Genomic DNA, 23,881 nt, shown 5'->3' with positions numbered 1-23,881 from the left:
AAAAAATATAAAACCGTATCCTCAATACTTCTATATACATTTTTGTCAATTGTTCAAAACACGATCAGGATATTTGGATATTATGTGCTAAAGGTGTCCTGTCTTATCCCAAACTACTACATAATTTTCCATAGGCTACTCACACGTTTAGAACAGCAACCATTTTAGGACTGTGCTAAATGCTTTGCTATCCTAATTCTGCTATATAAAGGTGACTGAAATGAAAATTCGGTCAAAAAAAGTATTTTTTTGGTTTATTAAAAAATAATATTTTGTTCTAAAAAACAAAAGTTCGAAACTACAATAGCACTGTAAGTTCCTAATTTGAGCTTAATTTGTCTTTATGCTATATGACACAATGTAGAAATAAAGTAAACTGCCAAATTAATCATACACGGTTTTTCAGCTAACTAGATAAAAAACTACTTTTGGACTATTAATTAGTACTGAGCTAAAAATACACGGGAGCAAGTATCTAGCTGTGTCCTAAGCGGTTGCAGTGAGTTTTAATGGGTTTTCCGTGGAGTCACCAAACGTATGACCGAACCGGAATTTCTGACCTGAAAATTTGTCAAGGTTGAGAAACTAAAATAAGTTTCACACCGCGCGTGTATACGTTTTTGAAAAAAAAAAAGTTTTGGTATGCCATGAGTTTGTTTTGAAGGGCTGTGTTATAGCCTACATAATAAAATAAAATCACCGTCGTTTTAGTAATTAGTAAACTGTTCCATGCCTAATATTGAGATACGGGATTACCATTGGGAACAAATAAGCGTTTAAATAAATAACACTTCATAGCATGTGAGTGAGTTACAAAAGCAGTTTTAAACCATTGCAGCAGACAAAATGTACTGATCAAATTCAGGTTCACAGACTAAACCAACAAAATGAAATAAATTTGTTGTATACCGAAAACATACAGTAGGGTGGGGGAATATGAGACACCTTTTCATTCTATTTTCTCGTCCCATTTGATAGTAAACAAAGAACATTTAAAGAGTTATAAAACTGTATTTCCACGACTTCCAGAGGTCGTGGCTAAAAGTGTCCCATATTCCCCCAACCTACAATTACTGTGGAAGAGTACATTGTTTGTGGATCAAACAACACAAATCACAAAATCGTGAAAACACCAACTCAAAGTGATAAGTGTATATCGACTCACCTGGTACGTATCCTGCATATCTTGGTATTAATCCAGAATCAATGAGAAATATCTGCTCGTTACATGACGGGGGGGCTAAAACTGCGTTTCTTTTAATCGAGCTCGGCCGTGTTAGACTTTGAGTAGTAATGTTTCGCTGCATCAAGTCTTTGTAGCGCGACCTCTCCCGAGAGAACTCTTTCAAAGCTCGTGTTGTAACTTCAGGAAAGCCTTGCCCGCCAAGGTCTTTGTAAAAAGGTACATGACCGGCGAAACCTGCAAAATAAAGTTTGCTGTCACAACATTTTTGATGTTTGATGTTATGTACTTCGTGTAAAGTCATAGGTGTTTTTATTACTCTGCATCAAAGTAAAAATTATACAGCTGCTGATATCGATATATAGTAGGGTGGGGAAAGATGGGACACCTTTCACACAGAATAACTAAATATCCTGATCGTGTTTTAAACAATTAACAACCGTCTATGGGAGTCGTGAGGATAAAGTTTTATAAAAAATCATTGAATGTTAGTTTACTACTAAATTGGAGAACATAGATTGAAAAGGTGTCCCATCTTCCCCCACCCTACTATATGTCATTTGCTTTGTATGGTACGTACCCTTTTCTATTATTGTGTATACAATTATAGCGTTATTCGAAAAACGTGCCATCTGTAACCTATTACCGAGTATTTAAGAGTAATCCAAATAAAATATAATACAGAATGGCGCATTAATGCCACATAAGATTAAGGTAACTATGCTATAAGTATACTATGCTGTACCTGATTTGAAATTCTTTTCAGGGTGACCATCTTCCAAGAAATAAGGTTTTCCAGTAATTTGTTTCTTACTTGGGTTAATGTATTGAAATGAACGAATTTGCTTCAAGGGTAATCGATGCATGGTGTTAACCAACTGAAAGTTATAACAGAGTGTCTTCTTTCATACACTTCGTGCTCGCTCTAACTATACTGCGCAGGTTATTTTTGTATAGCGAACTGTGTAGCACTGAATGTATGGGCAAATAGATAAAATTTCGTATACCTTATTCAAGCCTATATCTATAAGCCTATATACTTTATTGAACTATTTTATGGTGCTGTATGCAATTGGCTAAACTGTGCAAAGGTTATATTAGTAGGATGGAACGTGAGGATGCTCTTTGTTTATACTAAAAAATAGGACAAGAAAATATAATAAAAAAAAGGTGTCCCATCTTTCCCGCCCCAATATATAACGTTTAACAATACATAGGCTAGCTTAGATTTTAGATTTTAGATTTTAGACCATACCTGTCGTTCTTGTTGGTTGCGTTGATCAGTCTGTTGCAAGTGCATTGCCCATGACAACTCGCTACTTTTACGTTTGTGCGCTTCTTGATCGTTGGAGAAATCAAACAGAGCAGCATTACAAGTCTCGGGGTAAGTTTTAGCGTAGTAAGTGGAGAAATGGGCTTTTGGTACGAAACCTATTGTATTGGGACAAATGTTAGTCGTGTTACATGTGGAATAAAACAGAAAGCGTTTATAATTATATATACTAGGGTGGGAAGACGGGACACCTTTAGCACATAAAATCCGAATATCCTGGTCTTGTTTTAAACAATCACCAACAGGAGTCGTGAGCATACGGTTTAATAATTCTTTAAATGTTCTTTGTTTACTACTGAATGGGACGAAAAAATAGGATAAAAATATGTCCCAACTCCCCCCATCCTACTATATCTATCACAACAATAGGTTGGGGTAAGATGGTTCCTGACATTATACTTTTTATTGTTGCGTTTGGTAGTAAACAAAGAATATTTACAGAATTAAAGAACCGTATATCAACACGGCTCAAAAAGAGCTATGTTAATTGTTCAAAACACGATAGGAAACATATAGGAATACAATGTGTTAACGGTAACCATCTCACATACCACATTACAAAGTTCAATGTGTATAACATGTATGGTATTTTAAAACAGACTTACCCATATACCCTGACCGCATATCCTTTTTAAACAACTGATCACTTGTCTTCCCTCGTCTTCTTTCTAATAAATGGCCAAGTTCTGTTTCCATGTTATCCAACTGTTAAAAAGAAATTTAAATGAGACTGACGACGATGCCATTTAGGCGAAATTTTCCTATATAGTGGGGTGGGAGAAGACGGGACCACCTTTACAATATAAAACCAAATGGTGTCTCATCTTCCCCCATCTTACTATACAATTGGTTGCACACACACGCCTACACGGGTATAGAAGCATTGAGCATAAACTAGTTTTTTTTGGTACGTTACGAACGCCCAACCACTAAGATAACTTAGATCACTCAGAGACAACTAGGTTAAAAAATAACAAAATGGTACTGCGTTTGTTAATAAAATAATTTTGTAAACTTTATGCACCTTTGGTAGATTTAAACAGAAAGATACATTAATGTATCATATACCTTTGGTACATCATGGCAACCCGTAGGTAAACTGGCCCTTGACAAAGGAGGGTCTATTGGTACAAGAACGGTGTTGCTTGATTTCCTCACGTGTGGCGAAGTCAGTAGACGGTGTGTGGAATTCCCGAAAGTTTCGCTGCATTGGTATTTGAACTGAGGCCGGTATCCCGCGTATCTAAATTAATGTAAATTATTATAGGATGGTGTGTTATATAGTAGGTTGGGGTAAGATGGTTTTACTCATAATCTTTTCTCATTTTTAGAAAACTTGGAAAATTTACAGAATTATAGAACAAGAGCCACGCGACTCTAAAAGAGATATGTTAATTGTAAAACTCACGATCGGGAAATATGGGACTTAGGTGGTAACGGTATCCCATCTTACCCCACAGTACTATATTTTAATTAGCTTTGGTTCCAGGAAAGTAAAACATCGTAATTTGCCAGTTAAAGACATAGAAACCAAGTTGATTTGACATTCTACGCTTATTAACTTCTAACAATATACATATAGGCTCTAAACGCCACAACAGAACGTTCATATTTTTCATTTTAGTTCTTTCAGTTTACAATAAAATTGAAGATCACAGTTCGACTATTTATCCTTACCCTGGTACGTGGTAAGGCTCCCTTGGTGCAAGAGTACTTCCTCGTAAGTCCGGAGTAACATTTTCAGGAAGAAGAGCCATCTTTAATAAAATCGGTGCTTCGTCCTATATAGATCCTCGTTGAGTAAAAACTTCACGAAAAATTAAAGGACAGGTTGTGACATTGAAGCAAGGTAGTAAAAACAAAGCCAAGAACTCGATACCGTGTCCTACCGCTGCCACAAAGCTGCAAAACAAATTTAATAACAGGCAGCCTGATCAAATGTAATATCGTCCTATCTTTAATATACCCCTTTCTATTTGTTTTATTCTTTTCAATCCTTTAGCGCAGCTTCTACGCACTGCGTATCATATAAGACCGTATTTAATTTCGGTTTAAAGCTCGGCGACCCATACCAAGTGTTCTTTGTCTCGTCTGATTATTGTTTCAGAAATATTTTAAATCTGAAGCTAGGGTTTGATGCCGAAACAAAAGAAACAGTTTATTATCCGCCCACTTTGTGTCCTGTCCGCCTATTCAACGTACACGTATTGTTTTCGTTCTAAACGAAGCCAACACTGTAACAACACTGACACTGTGTAGCTGTACACATAATATTTATTGCTATAAACAGACTCAGATAAAATATATAAATACAAACTTTAAGTGCTCTGTTTATATGTTTATTCACACTTAACTATAACTCTCAACTATATATTCGTCTAAAAACGAACCTAATTCTAAGTAAAAACAGCATACAGCCTACCACATGTTCATTTGAATTGGCAGCAAAAACGCAGCTGTTGGACGCCTAATCAAAAAAAACTCCTAAAACGTTAATTGATTTTACTACATACGTGTCGCGCGCCTCACTTGCTAAACGCAAAACGCGCTTACAGCTGCAAAAACCTCGGTTCCCATTTTACGTCACATTTTGTTCATTCTTAATACGAATACAGACCAAATTTTAGCACACGCACAAAACTGTTTTACAAGTATATAGTAGGGTGGGGCAAGATGGGAATGAAGAATTTGGGGACGAAGTAATTCTATGTATTAATTCGTCTCAAAACAATTTTAAATTATGCAATTAAAAACTAAAAACCTAAGTCGCGCGTATAGCTACCGTATATGTAGCTCTACAAAGCTGAAATAAAAATTTTGTGTTTGAGTTATATAAACATAAGAAGACTTTTACATAAAAAACTAATCCCTGGCTTAAACTTTTATTCTCTTGAGATGAAATTCTCACTTTATTTAATCCGATCTTGACGTCTTATACCAACAATGTGGATCCCTAATGATCTAGAACACAAAACGTGTTTTCTTAGCGTAGCTTGTGATCTATGTAAGTACGCAAAGTTTGGTATCGTAGGAAATTAACCGCATAACTATTACCATGGAATGTTTTTAATAAATGATAAAGCTACAAAGTAGGGTAATATAAAACATATAGGGTGGGGAAAGACGGGACACCTTCAGCACATAATATCCAAACATCTTGATCGTGTTTTAAACATTTCAACGGTCAATTTTTTTAAACAATTGACAACCAAGAAAATAGAACGAAAAGATGTCCCATCTCCCCCCCCCCACAATATATGAACCGCTTGAGCCCTGGCAGGCTATACGCTAACTGGTTTATGGTAATAGCTAAACTTATGTGTTTGCTATATACCCATGGCCTAAACACACTTTAATATATGGTAAATTGGGGTAAGATGGTCAGTATTTTGATCGTCATATTTAGTAGGATACGAGGACCAATTACAAAACTGTATCCCCACGACTCTAAAATAGGATGTTAATAGTTATAATTGGGAAGTATGGTTATTATGTGCTAAAGTCATACATCTTTCCCTCGACATTTTAAAATGAATACAGACATATAGTAGGGTGGGGGAAGATTGGACACCTTTAGTACATAATATCCAAATGTTGTGATCGTGTTTTAAACAATCAGCAACATTTTACGGGAGTCGTGAGCGGTTTTATAATATTGTAACTGTTTTTTGTTTACTAACAAATGGGACGAGATAATAGAATGAAAAGGTGTCCCGTCTTCCCCACACTACTATACTACTAAATGTGCTTTAATAAACAAGGTACAGTCTACACTCAATTTTACTTATAAAAAAATATCCAATATCAAAACAGAATTTATCCAAATACTAATGTCTTTACTGTTACTTTTTGTCTTTTCGCTGATTTTAACCTTTTGATCTTCTTTATCGTGAGCATAGAGACAAATAAAGTCAATCATTCATTATTAACAGACAGTTTCGGTGCTTGGTTCATGTTTCTTTACAGAATGTGGGATTACAGAATTGGTCGTGTCCATATATACATATACACTTTATAAAATCAATTAGGGGATTACAGGATTCGTTATTACACGCGTCTTGAGCGATAAAACCGATCGTATATAAAATGAACACAATCTGCGAAAAAACGAGAGAACACGATGAGAGAGAGTGCCGCGAAAAAGAAAAAGCGGCATTGTTCTACATTTTACACACTCACAATATCATTAATGCATATTAAAAGTGACATATTGATTATGTAGTATAACTATGGTGTCCAATTAGGTCTGAAATACAATCAGTCATACCACGTTGGGTTACAGCCCCAAGCGAAACAATAGCATCCGTGGTGCAACCATGCGACAAATAAAAATTTCATTTTCTGTGCAGTACCATAACAAAATACAGCTTTATACATGAATCGTACCGTTATGATTCAAGAATTGGATACAAAAATAGGCACATTCGAATAAAAACCTCGCGGAAGAGATATATACCGTCGGAACAATATTTACACCCGGCGAACTGACGCGTGATACTGCCGGAAAAGTCTTTTTTTCCAGATTACGGACTTCAGAAATGGTCGATAAGAACAGAAACGCTGTTGCTACCGACGTCGTAGTTGTTGCTTTCACTGGGCACGCTCACGTTCTGCCATTGAGATGGCTCGCCTGAAAAAAAGAAATATTTTTTAAAATTTCGAAAAAATGTAAAATATTTTTTTAAATTTAAAAAAAGTAATGTATTTTTAAAAACAGCGGAAAAGAAAATGATTGCTAAATAAAGATGCAAGTCTCTTGGGGGGGTGAATTTTGATTGAAATACGTAACACCTACAAAGTGCGTTTTTCATATTTTAAAGATTGGATAGGGACTTTTAGAGTCATGTTTTTAGTACAAAAAGCTTTACGGAGCTTGTTTTCATATCTTTAAATTAATCAAATCACTATTTCATTAAAGTGTATTAAAATTTAGTAATTAACAGCAAGGGTTGGGGAGTTTAAAAGTTACAACTAAATTCAACACCAAAGAGCTATTAAAGCTGGTATTTAAGAGACTTGCATTTAAATTATAAATAAGAATAGTAGCAAGCAGGGGGGGGGGTTGGGTTGCAGGGAAAGGCCATTAGTTGTTTCTTCATGCTACAGACACTTTGACTTGAATTATGACATCATATGATGTATTATGATGTCATATAATGGTTTGTGATAACATGCTGACATCACATATTTGTATATGGGCTTGTGGAGTGAAATACCAGGCATACAACACACATACACAGACACACACACACACACATATATATATATATATATATATATATACCATATACTAATATAGTTTGGGAATTGGGTTGTTTGTTTAAAACGGCAATATGTGTCTATATATGGTTTATAATGTATTTTGATATGTAAATTGTCTGTTTTAGGTCATTATCCTAATTTGTTACAGAGTTTTAGGCATTTTAACCACAGCAATACACAACACACAATGTTAACACAAACATTCTTATAAAAAACAACCAATTTTTAGGAACAACTTTACGGGGTTTATGATTATCAAGCAACACATATAGACGTAGCATGAAGAAAAAACGGCATGCGAGCATGCGTGGCCGTGTGTTTCCCCTCAATGCGACTGTACACGTGGGGAAACACGTTTGGGAAACCGGTGTGATAGCAACACCTGGGTCGGAGGTTTTCAAAGCAAAAGACCAGCCGTCTGGGGTCATTGACGCACAATGCGGTAAACGAAGTTCAACGGGGTGCTCGAATTGAAGTCCATGGGGTCCACACATCACCAGGGGGGAGAGAAGAGTTTCTCCTGAAAAAAAGGATGGTTTATATTTTTTGAAATTGTAATAGGCAGTTTGTCAATTTCCATAGAAATTTGACGGTCCATATGTATGATACGATTTTTAAATGTTTCGGTAAAAAACTTAGAACCATGTTTAGGCTTTGCAAAAAGGAAGATAGTATATAAATGTAAGAGTAATGGACAGTCTATAAAGAGTAATGTTTAACATTCAAACTATATTTGTTTTTATATTTAAAATACCGTTACAACAATAAAAAAAGGAAAAACTGTAAAATTCTTTATAGTTTCTATTCTAGCCCAACTTTTAAAGTAAAACAAATTTTATTTTGTCATTTTTAATAACTTTTTCAGACATTCAAAGTGCGAACTTATAGACAAGTATTCTAAAGTTAATTTTTCCATAAAAAAACTAAAGTTCACCAACCTTTATCTTTATCCAGGGGCGGTAGGGCTGTGTTGTCTCTGCAAACCTTGAAGTAGATTTCCTGTCTCACACCAGGTCTTATAGCTCCCTTGGGGATGACAATGGATACCCCAGTTTCAACGGAACTAAGCACCCCCCCATTGCTGTCGAACATACCTCGAGCTGTGGCAACAACTTGCGGATCGTCCTCATCATTAGCAATGGGGCTGGAAGAAAAAGGTTATTTGACAGCGATAACTCTATCGTAAATAATATGTATATAGTAGGGTGGGGGAAGAGGGGGTATCTTTACATTCTATTTTTTTCGTCCCATTTGGTGGAAAACAAAGAACATTCAAAGAATTATAAAACCATATCCTCACCTTACTATATATTAAAATACACATGGTTTGAAATTTCCCATACAGAATGAAGTATATACAATAAAGTTATGTTACTTCTGCTACCAGGCATAATGTAAGTAATCTTTAAGTGGGTTATCTGATATGAAAAAACATAGTTTATTTCAGATGTTCTGAAATGTTTTCAATTCATATCAGATATGCCACTGAAAGATTGTTTACAATATGCCTGGTAGAAGAAGTAACAGAATATTAACCATATTCTATATATTTCAATCTGTATGGCCAAATTTAAGATATGTGTAAATCTGTACATGCGCATGTGCAGTAGCAACAATTTTATAGTGAAATATAGATAAGAATTTCATGGTAATTACGGGTCAGAATTTTATAGTCAAAATGTAGTTTATTTTACATGTTTGGAATCCTACAGCAAGGCACACTATGGGACCTGAAATTTAACACAGAGTTGGCCCATTAAAATGTACAGATAGCATATTTTAGCTTTTTTAAGTTTTAGTTTTGAGTGAGTTAGTTAAAACTCACCTGAGAACAGGTGGTTCAGGTTGTTTAGGTTTTGCATTATCATAAGTATCAACACCACTGTCGTACATGTGTTCTTTCAGTGGGCCGTTCTTGTGGGAAGTTGTGACGGGGGCAAAGCCACTTGGTTTGTAAGGTCGCGGGTTGTATGCAGAGTTGTATGAAGTGCTGGAGCTAAAAAAAAATCAATATAAAAAAAAATTAATATTTAAGGTTACACGAAATTAACAAAAAAAAATCCTTTTAAATTTATAAAAGTTTTAAGATTTTTAGTTTTTTTTTTAAATTGTAGTATTAAAATCAGGAGAATACTGTGTTTTCTACATACCTTGGTTTAATTTGACTCATGTAGTCTTTATATTTCTCTTGCACAAACTTAGACTTAGGTGGAGCATTTGAAAATCCATTTGAAACTGGGGGTCTGTATTCTTGTGGCTTGTTTGCACTACAATAGAAAAAAAAACAACAATTTTTTAGGTTTTTAACCTCAAAATAAAAGAATTGGTAACGTTTCTGTTACAGACTTGTACAAAAAAATTATTAAAACATGCTTTTAAGTACAGCTAAAGCATTCTTCTTTTACAATATTAATCAAGGATTTTTTATTAATATTTTACAATTATAAGTTTCTAAATTTTAACAATGTCACCCCAGATTTTGCTTAATTCAAATTATTCCTCTAATGGTCAAAGCTTGCACCAGGAAAAAAAAATTGCAGGTAATTTTTTTATACAATTTTTTTACAAAATCTGACATCGCTACCTGTAGGGCTGGTAAGGCTTTGGTTCTGCCATTGCTTGACTTGATCCAGCAAACCTATTGTATTGAGTTGGTTGTGCTGGTTGTTGGGGTGTGGGTTCTTTGTATCTATTTGTGGTTGAATGTTGTTACAATATTCAAAAGGGTATAATAGCTTGCTAGCATAACATGGGGACTATTCAGGTTTTGAGATATGATATGAAATAACAATGATTTAGTAATACTGTAAATATTGGTGAAGGGTAGACAATGAAATATGTTGGATATAGCAATACACATAAATATGACAGCCTAAAAACTGTACGTATTGTTTAAATACAAAAATGTCGAATTACAACCAAAATGCATAAGATTTTTTTCTCAAAAGTTTGTTATCCTACATTTGATTTAGCGCTAAATTAACTCATTACCTAAAACATTAAAAGTTTTCTGCACAACTCTACAGCTTAGGCCCAAACCCCCTGGAATACCAGACTGCAGGACCTCATCCACATAGAACAGAGTAAACACTATGTGACAATAGGACATTGCAATATATTTCATCAAACAAAAACCAACCTATTATCCGGTATATTCCGGTTATCTTGAGCTGGATTCCTCCGGTATGGATCGTTTGAAATAAAGTTATCAATTTCGCTCGCGTAATCACGACCCATGGACTCTCTGTATAATGTTAAACGTGTAAGGCATCACAATTTTTTTTAATATAAACAAAATCTGCAGTAACTTTGTTAAAATTCAGTTAGTTAAGAAAAATAGGGAATCCTATTAGTTATAAAATGCAGTACAGTTTGGCTTTAAACAGATGAAACACTTTTTACCGGTACACTCATAGTTGTAAAAAATAGAAAAACCTGTGAAGTATAAAATAAAGTAAGTTTTGGCTTTGCACAAGCAGGAAAAACCTGTTTAGGTAAAATTTTAAAGAATTTTAATTTTAGTTTAAAGTATTACTTTTAATGTACTAACCTTGGGTGACCTTGTGGTTGGGGTTCAGATTGTTGTTGTTGTTGAGGTTGGGCAGTTGGTCTAAATACAAAAAAAATTAAACTGTAGATATTATGGGATTTACTACAAAAATCTGAATGTGCAACTAAAGCGAAAACATTTTTTTATAAAAAAAACACTTTTTTCTCTAAGAATTATTTAACAAATATTTTGTATACAAGTAAAAACTAAAAGGTAGTTAGGAAACAAAAGGCAAATTATATTATAACAGCAGTATGTACGGTTTTGTACACACCTGTTTTTGTTAACTTGAGCATATACAGCTTCATGCCTTGGAGCTTGAGATGGCTGGGGTCTAAAAGTAAAAAGTTATTCCCAACTATTACAGTTACCAATGCGCTAACTATAGCATAAGTACAGGAATAATTTAGAAAGTCATACCCCGAATTAGTGGTTTGGTTGTAAATTATTGCAAAAAACATGCAAAAAGTTGCTTACACATGCTAATTTAATTAGAAAATTGATGTTTAAAAATAAAATTAAAAAAGAACAAAAATCGGGCCATTTAAAAAACAACAAAAATAAACAGAATACACATAAATTTAAAAAACATTTAAACCAACCAATCACAAAGCAGTAAAAGAAATAAGAAAATCACCTTTCTTGTGGTGGGGGTTGTTCTCTAGCAACCGGGGCAGCGACTGATCTGATTGGTTGATGTGCAGGGGGTGGGGGTCCTTGTTGGGCACGGGGGTTTTCCTCTTTTGTTGTCGTTTTGTTTAAGCCACGAATATGATTTCTATGTAATGGGTAAGATAGGTTATATAAGTTCGTTTTTTCTAGGAAAATGCAAAATGTGTCTACTGTTTTGTAAATTGGATCTAGAAATAAAACAATCCTTTTTTAATTCTTGATTATGACTTTTTTTTAAAAAAAAGCATATAGATTGAAAAATTTGCAACATCTAAATTTCTCTAAAATATTAGCCTATTTAGAAATGCATTTCCAAAACATGTTAAATTGAGCTAAAATCCGAACTTTGTCACAACTTACTTTAAAAACGACTGTGGGTCAAATCTTCCGGCAGGTATCTCTTGCCTGCCTCTCGGTGGTTCGACTTTAGTGATAACGCGATTGGAGGATGGGGGCTTCGGGGCAACTAGGGGGGGTGGCTCCTCTTCCGAGCTGCTGGAGCTTGACGTGGCAGAAGAGGCCTGGGTAGTTGGGGTTATTAGGGGTGATTGTTTTTTTGGTGGGTAAGAAGGAGTTAATTTGGTTGTTGGGAATTACTTAGCGCAATTGGGGGGTAATAACAGGCTAATTCTGTTATTTGGGGTAAATAGCAGTAGCGGACAACCTAAATTTTATTGGGGCATATTTAAGAATTAAAAAGAGGGATTCAAACGTCTTTGCTTAGGAAATTTCCGCATATAAAATGTATTGTGCTTCCCAAATAGAGAATACTTAGGGCAAATTGGATTTTCTGGGTTGTTTAATTTAACTATGAGTACTACTACTACTACCTATTAGGATATTAGATATATACAATAAAGTTAATTTTCAACTTACTTGTTTACTCAGTTTCTTCTCCCTAGGTGGGGCTGCAGGCATAGGTTCTGGTTCTGAAAGAGAAAATCTTGTCAAAAGCTTGAAACCACTGGTGTATGTAACTTACTAATAAAAGTTTAAGGAGCAATGGGCCATGGAATATATCCTTAGTATGCCAGGTGTGGCTTATTAAAGACCTAACCCTTCTTAGGATACATTCAGAATACACACATTTTTATATATATATTCTATAGGTGCAGACTGCAGAGTGGAAGATTTATTTAGGCTTTGAGCCAGATTTAAACATTCTTTAAGTTATGTAAGTCACGTAGTAATAAACAAACTGTTAATCTCTCATTACTTCTAAAACCATTTTGTTGTCCCCTAATAAAAAGTGTATATATGTTGTCCCCTTTAAGTTGTATGTTTGTGTCCCCTTTAAACTACTTAACTTTGTCCCCATTGTTTTTTGTATATATGTTTTCCATGTTTTATTTTATGAGTATATAACCTAAGCTTTGTGGGGTTTTTGGATTCATTACAATTATGTGCTACTGGTGTCAACATCCTTTTGAACTGAGTGACCTTGAGACTTTCATGGTAGCAGAGGATGGTTGCAACTTTTAAGTACTCTATTTATTAAGTTAATAATGGCACTTTCAAGAAGATCTCCACCAAAATTTGTTGAAAATGATTGCTATGTAGAATGGAGAAGGAAGATATCAATGTGGCAGTTAGTCTCTGATGTTAAAAAATCTGAGCAAGCAATCATTGTAAATCTTTATGCCTTAGAGGGGCACGTCAAGTTTATCAACTGAAGAGCTGCATTGTGATGGTGGATTGGATATTCTTCTAAACAAATTGGATGAGGCATTTAAAACAGAAAAAGTTGATGAAGCATACAGTGCCTATGTGAGGTTCAATACATTCTCAAGGTCATCTCTGTCTATCAATAACTACATACTTGAATTTGAACATTTGTATAGTAAAATATGTAGCCATGGGATGGAATTATCTGACGCAGTCTTAGCTTTCAAGTTAATGGATGGAGCCAATCTTAGTCATGGTGAACGCCAATTAGCACTCACGTTGGGTGCGGATTTAAAGCTCAAAACTATGAAGTCCTCTCTAAAAAGGGTTTTTGGGAATACTGAAGCTGTTTCATCAAAGGTAAAGGAAGAAGTGTTTGAAAATCAATATATGAATAGGAAAAAGACTCCAGTGAATTGGAATAAAAAAGACACACAACGAAAACAGAATCCACGGAACAAGTTTGGAGAAATAACCCGATGCGTTATTTGTGAATCAAAAATGCACTGGGCAACTTCTTGTCCACATCGATCACGACAGGCAAATCTTGTGGAAAATGAAGAAGTTAATCTCATCCTGCTTCTTGAGGAAAAAGGAGAAGACAAAGTTTCGGAGACTCATGGTATATTAGACACGGCGTGCACAAAAACAGTATGTGGAAAGGTTTGGCTTAATAAATTTATCAATTCTATAAGCTTAAGTGAAAGGAAAAAGTTAAAGTTTTTTCCAAGCCACACCCTTTTTAAATTTGGGGATGGAAGAAAAGTAATTTCATCGAAGAGTGTTTTACTTCCAGCCTGCATTGCTGGTAAGCGCTGCCATATTAGTGCAGAGGTTGTTCCTGGGAATTTGCCACTTTTATTAAGTAAAACGTCACTCAAAAAAGCAGGTGCTCAACTAAATTTATCAAATGACACTGTGAGGTTATTCGGAAATGAAATCAAACTCAGTTTATCGAAAAACGGGCATTATTGTATTGATATATTACCAATAAAATCGGCTGACATTTACGACTGCGAGTCTGTTTTGGCTACAACTGATGAGCGTAACTCAATTATCAAATTACATAAACAATTTGGCCACGCGTCTGCTGAAAATTTGGAAAGACTACTGAAAAGTTCAGACAAACTGACACAAGAAAAATCAAAATTAATTCTGGATGTTGTACAATCATGCGATACATGCCAAAAACACAAAAAAACACCAGCAAGGCCTGTTGTTGGATTGTCTTGGGGGTCAGATTTTAACGAAACTGTCGCCATGGATTTACATGAACTAGAGCCCAATGTTTGGTACTTTCACATGATTGATACATTTACTCGTTTTAGCAACGCATCAGTAATTAGGTCGAAGAGTGCAAATGTTATTGTTAAAACCTTTATGGCTAATTGGATTAGTTTGTTTGGAGCTCCGCAGAAGGTTTTTAGCGATAATGGACGGGAGTTCAACAATGCTGTATTTCATGACATGTGTCACAACTTTAATATCACTGTGGTGACAACAGCATCCTATTCACCATGGAGTAATGGCCTTTGTGAGAGGCATAATCTCACTTTATCCAATATGGTAACAAAAATAAAATATGAAGAAAAATGCAGTTGGGAAACTGCAGTAGCGTGGAGTGTAAGTGCAAAGAATGCACTCGTAAACCGGTTTGGTTTTAGTTCTCACCAGCTTGTTTTTGGCAGAAATATTAATCTACCCACCACCCTTACTGACAAACAACCTGCACTTAATGGACAGGCTGAAAGTTTTGATGTTGGTGCACATCTATCTGCTCTACATGCAGCCAGGAGGGCATTCATTTCTGCCGAATCATCCGAGAAGATTCGAAGAGCTTTGAGGAGACAAACTCGTCAGACCGGTGACAAGTATAACATAGGTGAACTAGTATATTATAAACGTGATGATTCTCCATTGTGGAGAGGCCCAGTAAAGGTTTTGGGTCAAGATGGGGCAGTCATTTTTCTAAGACATGGTGGTCAATATGTAAAGGCACATAGCTGTAGAGTGTCAAGGATAAATGAACACAATAAAGTATATAATCCAATTTCCAAAGATACCACAGAAAAGCCTCCAATTGATCCGTCAATCCAAGAATCCAGCGATGATGAAAGTGATCATGAAGAAAGTGATCATGATGATCAACCAGAAGTTGTTCAACCGGCGCCACAATTAACAAGAACAATAGTACAACAACCACGACTGCGAGCTAATGATAAGGTTCAATTTGTCAATGTAGATGGGGTACAACAGAAAGTTACAATTTTAGGTAGAGCCGGTAAAGCCACAGGAAAGTATAAAAATTCTTACAACGTTGAATATGATTTGCCTAATGAGGTTCGTGGCAAACGTACATGGATTGATTTTTCGAAAGTAACCGGATTGGAACATGTTAATGATGAAACTAATGAACAAATTAATAATGAAACTACACCACAAACTGAAGAATCATTTGTAATAACCAGTGATATTTTTAGTGAAGCAAAAGAGAAAGAACTGTTAAGTTGGAGAGAAAATCAAGTGTTTCAAGAAGTAAAGAACCAAAACCAAAAGTGTGTATCTGTGCGTTGGGTTTGTACCATGAAGAAAAAAGGTGATGATATGGTACCCAAAGCAAGATTGGTTGCAAGAGGCTTCGAAGAGCAAAAACAAAATCTACAAAGAGAATCACCTACTTGTTCTAAAGAAGCTGTGAGAATAATGTTGAGCGTAGCAAAACAGATGAAATGGCGCATGAACAGCATTGATGTAAAGACAGCTTTCTTACAAGGTGAATTAGTTGATCGGGATATTTATTTGAAACCGCCCAATGAGGCCAATTGTCCACCAGATGTTGTTTGGAAGCTTCGCAAATGTGTATATGGGCTGGTCGATGCATCCCGTTTGTGGTATGAGAGAGTGCGACGTTTTATGATAGACGCTGGTGCGAAACCAAGTTCAGGAGATCAAGCAATGTTCATCTATCATATCAATAATGTTCTACAAGGTATGATGTGTGTTTATGTGGATGATATACTGTGGATAGGTAATGATCAATTTAAAACACTCGTGATTGAAAAACTATATAAAACATTTACCATTGGATCGGAAAGCAGCGAAAAATTTAAATATATCGGCTTAGAAATGAAAGAGACGATAGGACGTATAACAGTAGACCAATCCTCTTACATAAAGTTGTTGGAACCTATTAATATTAGCGGTTGTCGTCGTGGCAACATGAATAGTGACGTCACAGCTGTTGAAAAGGAGTTGCTTCAAAGGAAAATTGGCCAACTTTTATGGGTAAGCTCACACACTAGACCGGATATATCGTTTGATGTCTGTGTTTTGGCTACAAATTTTAACAAAGCAACTGTAAAAGATATTGTACACTGCAACAAAGTTATTAGAAAGTTACATAACGAAGATCTGAAAATTAAGTTTATGTCTTTAGGTGACGTAGAGAAATTAAAACTTGTTGTGTATTCTGATGCAGCATTTGCCAATTTACATGACGGTGGTAGCCAAGGTGCTTTTCTAATATTTCTTGTTGGAGAAAACAAAAAATGTAACATTTTGTCTTGGCAGTCGAAGAGAATTAAAAGAGTGATTCGAAGTACATTGGCAGCAGAAGCATCTGCAGCATGTGATGCAGTTGAGGCTGCATATTATTTGTCATATATGATTACAGAGTTGTTCTATGGAAAAGGACATGGAACAAAATTACCAATTCACGCCATTACAGACAACAGATCATTGTACGATGCAGTTCATTCCAGGAAGGGGGTTGCTGACAAACGACTGCGAATTGACATTGCAGTCCTTAAAGAAATGATGGAAACAAATAAACTTTTATCAATGGAATGGGTTGAATCGAAAAAACAACTGGCTGATGCATTGACCAAACAAGGCGTTTCATCTATACCGTTGTTTAACGTTTTACGCTATGCATGTTTAACTTAAAAAGAAAAAGAAAAAATACAATGAATTTGTTAATCTCTCATTACTTCTAAAACCATTTTGTTGTCCCCTAATAAAAAGTGTATATATGTTGTCCCCTTTAAGTTGTATGTTTGTGTCCCCTTTAAACTACTTAACTTTGTCCCCATTGTTTTTTGTATATATGTTTTCCATGTTTTATTTTATGAGTATATAACCTAAGCTTTGTGGGGTTTTTGGATTCATTACAATTATGTGCTACTGGTGTCAACATCCTTTTGAACTGAGTGACCTTGAGACTTTCACAAACTATTAGTAGAAGTACTATTTAAATTAATGCAATAATTTTTAACAACTGGCAGGGTAAAATATAAACACTTTATGGCCAACTGTGGCCAAAATTCCAGGACCCACAGCATGCTTTAAAGCTTGATGTTAGCTTTACCCACAAAGATATGCTGATGGTAATTTGTAGGCGAACATGATGTATATGAGGCAGAACACCTGTGTTATAATGACTGTTGTTTTCTTGCCATAAAAGGGTGAATAAGTTACAGACATGGTAACATGAAGGGCCGAATGAAACAGAACCTCCGTGTTATAACGAATGTCGTTTTTCCGCCATGCGGGGTAAGTAAATAAGTTCAACTCATTCAAGGTCATAACATCCACCAACCTAACATAGGAGAAGCTGGTTTCTCCACTGGCGGTTCATCCTCAAACTCATTAAGAGCATCATCAAAATCTTCGTCGCCAAATTTGTTTCCCTGCTCCTCATCGGAACTGGATGCTGGTGCCTGGAATAAAAGAGTCAGCATTTTTATGGAAAAACAGCTCCTAACTACAAAAAAGTTTTTTGATAATTCAGAAATAGGAAATTTTTAAACTTTTAACAGTTATTCCTACATGACTACTTAGTACGCAATAGAACCAGAACTACAGTACTGTGGGGTAAGATGGATATTTTTCCCAGTGGATACCACGCCTGTCTGCCAATAAACAAGTAACAGAAATTGCTCCAACCCACAAATATACTTATATAGTAACTTATAAGCGAGCATGGGGAGTACGAAAAAACACATGCATTATATTGACTGCTAAAATGGCGAATACCAAAAAACACTTTTGTATCTACTTCCAACTGACCTTGGGAGGATATTTATGCGGAAGATCCTCTTCCTCATCATCTGACATCCTGGAGGAGTTCAGCATCTCCGATCCCACGGTTGTCACGCTGTAATCACTTGCAGGAGCGGAGACGTACGAGAACTGATCATCATCACCGGGAACGGTGACTCCTTCTGTGTCCTCCTCTCCTCCACCTCCCAACTGGAAGAAGATAGGATAAGGAAAATTTAAATTAAAATAAAAAAAATATTGCATGTCAATTTTAGAAGTATTTTACATTCGTGCTTAAATGATCAAGTTATATATAATATTATTTAAAATTCCAGTTTTTGTCCAAAATTTTTAATTATTTATAATATTCTTTCATTTTGTGAAAACAAGAATTTATTAAAACTTATTCATATACAAAGTCAGCAATATGCTTTTCTAATTTGTGATAAAACCTAATTTTGGTGTATTTTGCCACCTATACTTAGCAATTTGTGCAGTTTACTTTAAATTACACATTTAAAAAATACAAAACTACACATTATAAATTTAGAGTAACATACCTTGTCTTCAGACACCCACACTGGTGTGCTCTGTTGGTCTTTAATAGTTGAGTAAAGCTTTCGGTACCAATCATCACTGCCAGATGTTAATCGGATCGTATCTAGATGGAATTATACAAATAATTAACCCTAAATACAACAAAAATATTGATTGAAATCACATAAAATGCAAAGTAAAAAAAAATAATTAACTAAAAATACTATTTAGTATAAACCAAACACAAAGTAAAAATCCATAGGCGACAAATCAAATTTTATTCTATATGGGCGAGTTCCTACAGAAAGGCATGCCATGGTACCAGAGATTTAGCCCAGAGTTGGCCCATTATCGCATATAAACAGTATTATGATGCAAAGAAATGGATTAGAGAAGTAAACAAATATATCTGGAACAGGGCTCAAAAATATGATTTCACAAATACATAATGTTTACATTTAGTACATAGAAATACTTTAAACGCATTCGAACCTGTGAAAACGTGACTATATCCTCTCTGCATCTTTGTAGCTCTATCATACAACTTCCCTGGCTTCTTTTTCTTCTCTTGCTCAGTGCATGCCAGTTTTGCTCTCAGTTCTTTCACCGTTGCTTTGGATTGTGGCTCCAGGAACACAACTATTGGGTAGAGCTGAGCATAGTTCAGTTTCTGAACTGCTGTTGGTGTGATGTCCAATACAGCATGCTTATCCTGTGATAGTAAAAAAATGTTACAATTATAATTAGGCGCCAAACCTGGGGTGGCAGGGTGGGCAGGCATGCCCTGAAATTTTCTAAACTGCATTATTTAGTGAACAATTTAGTTACTAAGTTGAATTTGTTGAATTTCCCTTAAATTTTAAATAGTTTGGAGCCTATGCCACAACATATATGTATTTTATGCAGTCTTTTATGAAAAAAAAAATTATGCTGTTCTGCATAATGTAATATATATCTGCCATATGGCAAGACTTCATTATTTCTGATGTATTATTATACAAAAACTACTTAACTTTTGGGAAAATATTTGAGAAAAAGTTAAAAATAAATGGCGATAAAATGACTTTTAGAGTAAGCTACATATAAAAAAGGCATTATCCATCATAAAAACAAAAAAAGTTAACAAAACTATTTCCAAAATTGTTTTTTTAATTTATTAAACCTATTTACACGTTATTATGGTGATAAAAAGTTTATATATGTAATATGAAATAAAATGTCACCTTTTCAATGATATCTTTGATTGTATTCAACCTGATAACTCCTTTCCTGTTCGACTTCTGTCCACTGACAGTTCCTTCATTTCCTGATCAATGAAAAATGTGGACAAATGAAAAATTAATCACATTTGAAAACTTATATAAGATTATGACGGTAAAAAAAATTTTAATTTAAATTATTTGAAATTTGGCTTACGAAATACACAACAAAAAAGTATTGAAAACAAATTTTTCAGACATTTGATATAAGATAGTAAAATACATTTTTTTGAAAACAAAGTAAAACCACTTACTTGCTACTTCATAATGAGCTGCATAATCTGCTGCAAGCCTCTCACGTGCAATATCGGCCAGCGGGCCAAATATAACAACTGGACGCTTGAAACCAGCTGCAAAAATACAGTTTTGTTTTATTTTACCACAAAAAAATGCAACAAATTTAAAAGTAAAGGCTAACTGCTACAAAAAAATTCAAAATATCTAAATTTTCTTATATATGTTTCTTATACCATAAATGTAATACAATTCTCTTACATTATGTATATACAGAAAATGACCAACAGTGTGTCAGTATACTAGCATCTAGCTAAATACTTCCTATACCATAATATAAGGAAACAATTAAAACCAACTGCTTCCTGTATTACCATGCAGTCAGTTAAATCAGTTAGCAACCCATTAAATTGCCACAGGACCAGAAATCGGTATAAAGTAGCTTTTGAAACAACTTTATGAAAATGATCCCTTTCTGTATCACTACAGAAGTAGTGCAATTTTTTTATAATACATTCCAATTCAAGTGACTTAATTTACCAAACATGGTTTTCTACTGTTACAAATTCTAGGGTGACATTCTTAAAATACAATCGCACTCATAGTAGTAAGGAACCTCGTTTTTTACACTTAACAGTAGGGTGAAAGCTTAAATTTAACACATAAACACATACATTAAAAACGAAGCTGCAAAAACATATAAATACCCCTTTCAAAATAATGGTAACACGTCATCCTAGGCACCTAAAATAACTATGCACCAAAATACACTTAAAACCATTACAAAATAACCACAAAAAATGACCACACTTATTGTACCACCACACAGTAAGCTTACCTTCACGCAGCACAACACGTTCATATGCGGGGAACATGTTTGAACTGACACCTATTGATGGAGCGTCAGATCGAGTGTTTTTACCAAAACGACGACCTATGCCTCCCTTGCCACGCTCCTTCATCTGAGCTATCTTCCTATCTTGAACCATCTTTAACTGCTCAGCTCTGCAGAAAAGTGAATGTAACTTATTGGTCCATTATTAACACCCCTACAGTTGAAACAAATAAAAAGTTATATTTAAAACGCTTTTTAAATTAGCAATGCCATTTTTTGCCACGCATTAAATAAAGTGGACCCGGCAAATAAGTTATTCTTATATGTGCATTAATTCTCTATTCTTTTACTTCTGCTACCAGGCGTAATATAAATAATCCTTTAACCACTTTCGTGGTATGAAAAATGTAGTATATTTCTGAATTTTCATTTTTCAGACCACATTGTTTTTCATACCAGATGAGCCGTTAAAAGATTAATTTTCAATTTATAAAAATCTGCACCTGCTACTGTTAGGGATGACTCCTCTTTCAATTTCCATGTTATTCCTCCCGATTCGAACAGCAAGCCAGTATCCCACCATACCCTGATAGAGAGTATCACTTATCCTGAATGCAGAGCCTTGTTTGAAAGACATCTCATGATCTCCGCTCTTCTCGTACTTGAAGTGAGTCCGGATGTAAAAGGAATCTCCAGTTCCATGCTCCAGGATCTTTTGGTAAACTGAAAAGCAATTTTATTCTTATTAATTTTCATAAAATGTACAGTAATCAACAAAACACTAACTAAACCATTTTATGCTAACAACATTTTTAATGTTATGTTTTTATGGTAAAAAGGTAAACTATTAGATTTTCTTATGGTATATTTTAATAATGGTATGTAAAAATACATCAAAGTAAAAAAGTGAGTTTGATTATTCATGTATTTTTATTAAAGGTAAAAAAATAAAAAATAAATAAAACGTTAAAAATCAGCCAAGAATTGCTTTTTTTAAGCTACTTTTTTTTGGCCTAGACAAAACTCAAAATGCCAACTACTATTCTTGTATTACATACACATTACAACTAAACCAGACATAGTGCAAATAAGGAACTTACCTTTAGGTTGCGGTTGGGCAATGATATTTACTTCTTCACCAGCAGGAAGACCCATCAATGTAAGAACTGCTTCTTCACGAATTATGTTACGGAAGTTTACTCCATTTACCTTTCAAAAAAAATTGTTATTAAAAAATTTGTGGGTAAAGAATTAGAAGACATGAAACATTTTTTGATGAAGCTATCTATAAAAAAAGCTATTTATAGAATACATGTTTCTATTTTTGTTTAAAAAGCTATAGGCCTATATATATATAAGTTTTAAATAGACATGCCACATTTTCTGTTAGGACATGTTGGGCACAAAACCAAATAAAATTGCGAATGGAGGTATTATTACAAATCTGAAGCAGTTTTGGTGCAAATTTATTTCTTGTGCCAATTTTCCTTTTTTAATAAATGTAATTTGACCGAGACTTCAAAATGTTTGAAAATATAATTTTTTTAGAAAAAAAAGGAAAATTAGCAAAAGAAATAATTTGCAGCCAAAGTGTGTTAGAATTATATTATGCCTGGTAGCAAGTGCTTATCAGATATAGCTAGTAGCTACCTTATACACAGAACACAGAAATACATTGAAATAACGTACCACCGCCAATAGTTTTAAAATTTACATCCATTGATAAAGCAGTAAAACAGAACAATCAAACAGAAAAAAAATTTACAATAAATTTATTTGACAAAAGATGTTCTTGCTGTATGGCATTTATTTTCCTTTGGCCAGCATTAAGTGGTTTGTTCTTGTGCGTTAAAATCAACAAAGAGATCTCATTTCTCACATTAGCACCAATACTAAACCAACTGCCCTATTTCTCAATTAAAATCTTATTGTTAACTTTGACTGGTGTTGATTTAGTGAAACTATTTCTGCCACTTACACAATTTTGTGGCATACTAGGAGATTAATTGTGGGCAAAAACAAGGCAATGCTATTACTATGTAATGACTCAAAAATATTATAATATTTGTATTTCTTTGCTACAATTTCATTATTAATAGAGCTAGGTTCAAAAAACATTTGTTACTTGGTGGTAAATGGCGTTTTTCCGAACACGCATAGGTAAATATACCAAACAAATAAAGCATTATTTACTCAGTCTTTATGGAGAGGATTTTACAACCAATTTCGGTTGCGCATATATTATAAGTGACCGATAAAGCAATGATTATAATATCTTTAACATAAATTGAGCTGTACAGGTCACCAAAGA

General features: G+C 34.6%; 3 protein-coding genes across 7 annotated transcripts in view; 1 reads left to right on the top strand and 2 right to left on the bottom strand.

The window, feature by feature from the left end:
* Positions 1-236: 236 nt before the first annotated feature.
* Positions 237-4,445, bottom strand: LOC149735770 (ciliary microtubule inner protein 2B-like). Its single transcript, XM_089878300.1, has 7 exons — positions 4,194-4,445; positions 3,585-3,759; positions 3,122-3,221; positions 2,439-2,614; positions 1,929-2,061; positions 1,166-1,420; positions 237-560 (listed from the first exon to the last, which is right to left on the bottom strand). Exons 1-7 carry the CDS (start codon positions 4,271-4,273, stop codon positions 487-489), a joined length of 993 nt encoding a protein of 330 aa, XP_089734426.1. The 5' UTR covers positions 4,274-4,445; the 3' UTR covers positions 237-486.
* A 2,007-nt stretch (positions 4,446-6,452) lies between these two features.
* LOC149735768 (tight junction protein 1-like) overlaps positions 6,453-23,881 on the bottom strand; it is a 26,141-nt gene continuing 8,712 nt past the window's right edge. For 2 of the 5 annotated variants that reach the window (XM_089878279.1, XM_089878280.1), the window contains exons 14-34: positions 22,671-22,779; positions 22,074-22,293; positions 21,574-21,740; positions 20,756-20,851; positions 20,466-20,548; positions 19,735-19,954; positions 19,266-19,366; positions 18,733-18,915; positions 18,263-18,383; positions 12,877-12,929; positions 12,361-12,521; positions 11,966-12,106; positions 11,603-11,662; positions 11,329-11,388; positions 10,918-11,022; positions 10,363-10,467; positions 9,929-10,045; positions 9,604-9,774; positions 8,717-8,922; positions 8,161-8,298; positions 6,453-7,146 (exon numbers count right to left, since the gene is read on the bottom strand). In XM_089878279.1, the coding sequence (XP_089734405.1) occupies positions 7,049-7,146; positions 8,161-8,298; positions 8,717-8,922; positions 9,604-9,774; positions 9,929-10,045; positions 10,363-10,467; positions 10,918-11,022; positions 11,329-11,388; positions 11,603-11,662; positions 11,966-12,106; positions 12,361-12,521; positions 12,877-12,929; positions 18,263-18,383; positions 18,733-18,915; positions 19,266-19,366; positions 19,735-19,954; positions 20,466-20,548; positions 20,756-20,851; positions 21,574-21,740; positions 22,074-22,293; positions 22,671-22,779 (2,715 nt within the window). In that variant the 3' untranslated portion in view covers positions 6,453-7,048. The remainder of the gene's footprint in view (positions 7,147-8,160; positions 8,299-8,716; positions 8,923-9,603; positions 9,775-9,928; positions 10,046-10,362; positions 10,468-10,917; positions 11,023-11,328; positions 11,389-11,602; positions 11,663-11,965; positions 12,107-12,360; positions 12,522-12,876; positions 12,930-18,262; positions 18,384-18,732; positions 18,916-19,265; positions 19,367-19,734; positions 19,955-20,465; positions 20,549-20,755; positions 20,852-21,573; positions 21,741-22,073; positions 22,294-22,670; positions 22,780-23,881) is intronic. The other 3 variants (XM_089878281.1, XM_089878282.1, XM_089878283.1) reach the window with 3 other exon arrangements.
* LOC149735769 (uncharacterized) lies at positions 13,194-16,284 on the top strand. Its single transcript, XM_089878294.1, is given in 4 exon segments — positions 13,194-13,660; positions 13,662-15,547; positions 15,725-15,888; positions 16,146-16,284. Coding segments are annotated over 4 exon segments (2,208 nt in total). The 5' UTR covers positions 13,194-13,505; the 3' UTR covers positions 16,149-16,284.

Source organism: Ciona robusta, chromosome 5, assembly GCF_009617815.1.
Source record: "Ciona robusta chromosome 5, ASM961781v2".
Taxonomy (NCBI): Eukaryota; Metazoa; Chordata; class Ascidiacea; order Phlebobranchia; family Cionidae; genus Ciona; species Ciona robusta.
This window is presented reverse-complemented; position numbering and strand designations above follow the sequence as displayed.

Coding starts and splice junctions, on each gene's coding strand:
- LOC149735770 (XM_089878300.1), bottom strand. CDS start 4,273: ATGGCTCTTCTTCCTGAAAATGTTACTCCGGACTTACGAGGAAGTACT. Junction 2,615..3,121: donor TATGCGGTCAGGGTATATGG/GTAAGTCTGTTT, acceptor CCAATACAATAG/GTTTCGTACCAAAAGCCCAT. Junction 1,421..1,928: donor TGAAAAGAATTTCAAATCAG/GTACAGCATAGT, acceptor TTTATTTTGCAG/GTTTCGCCGGTCATGTACCT.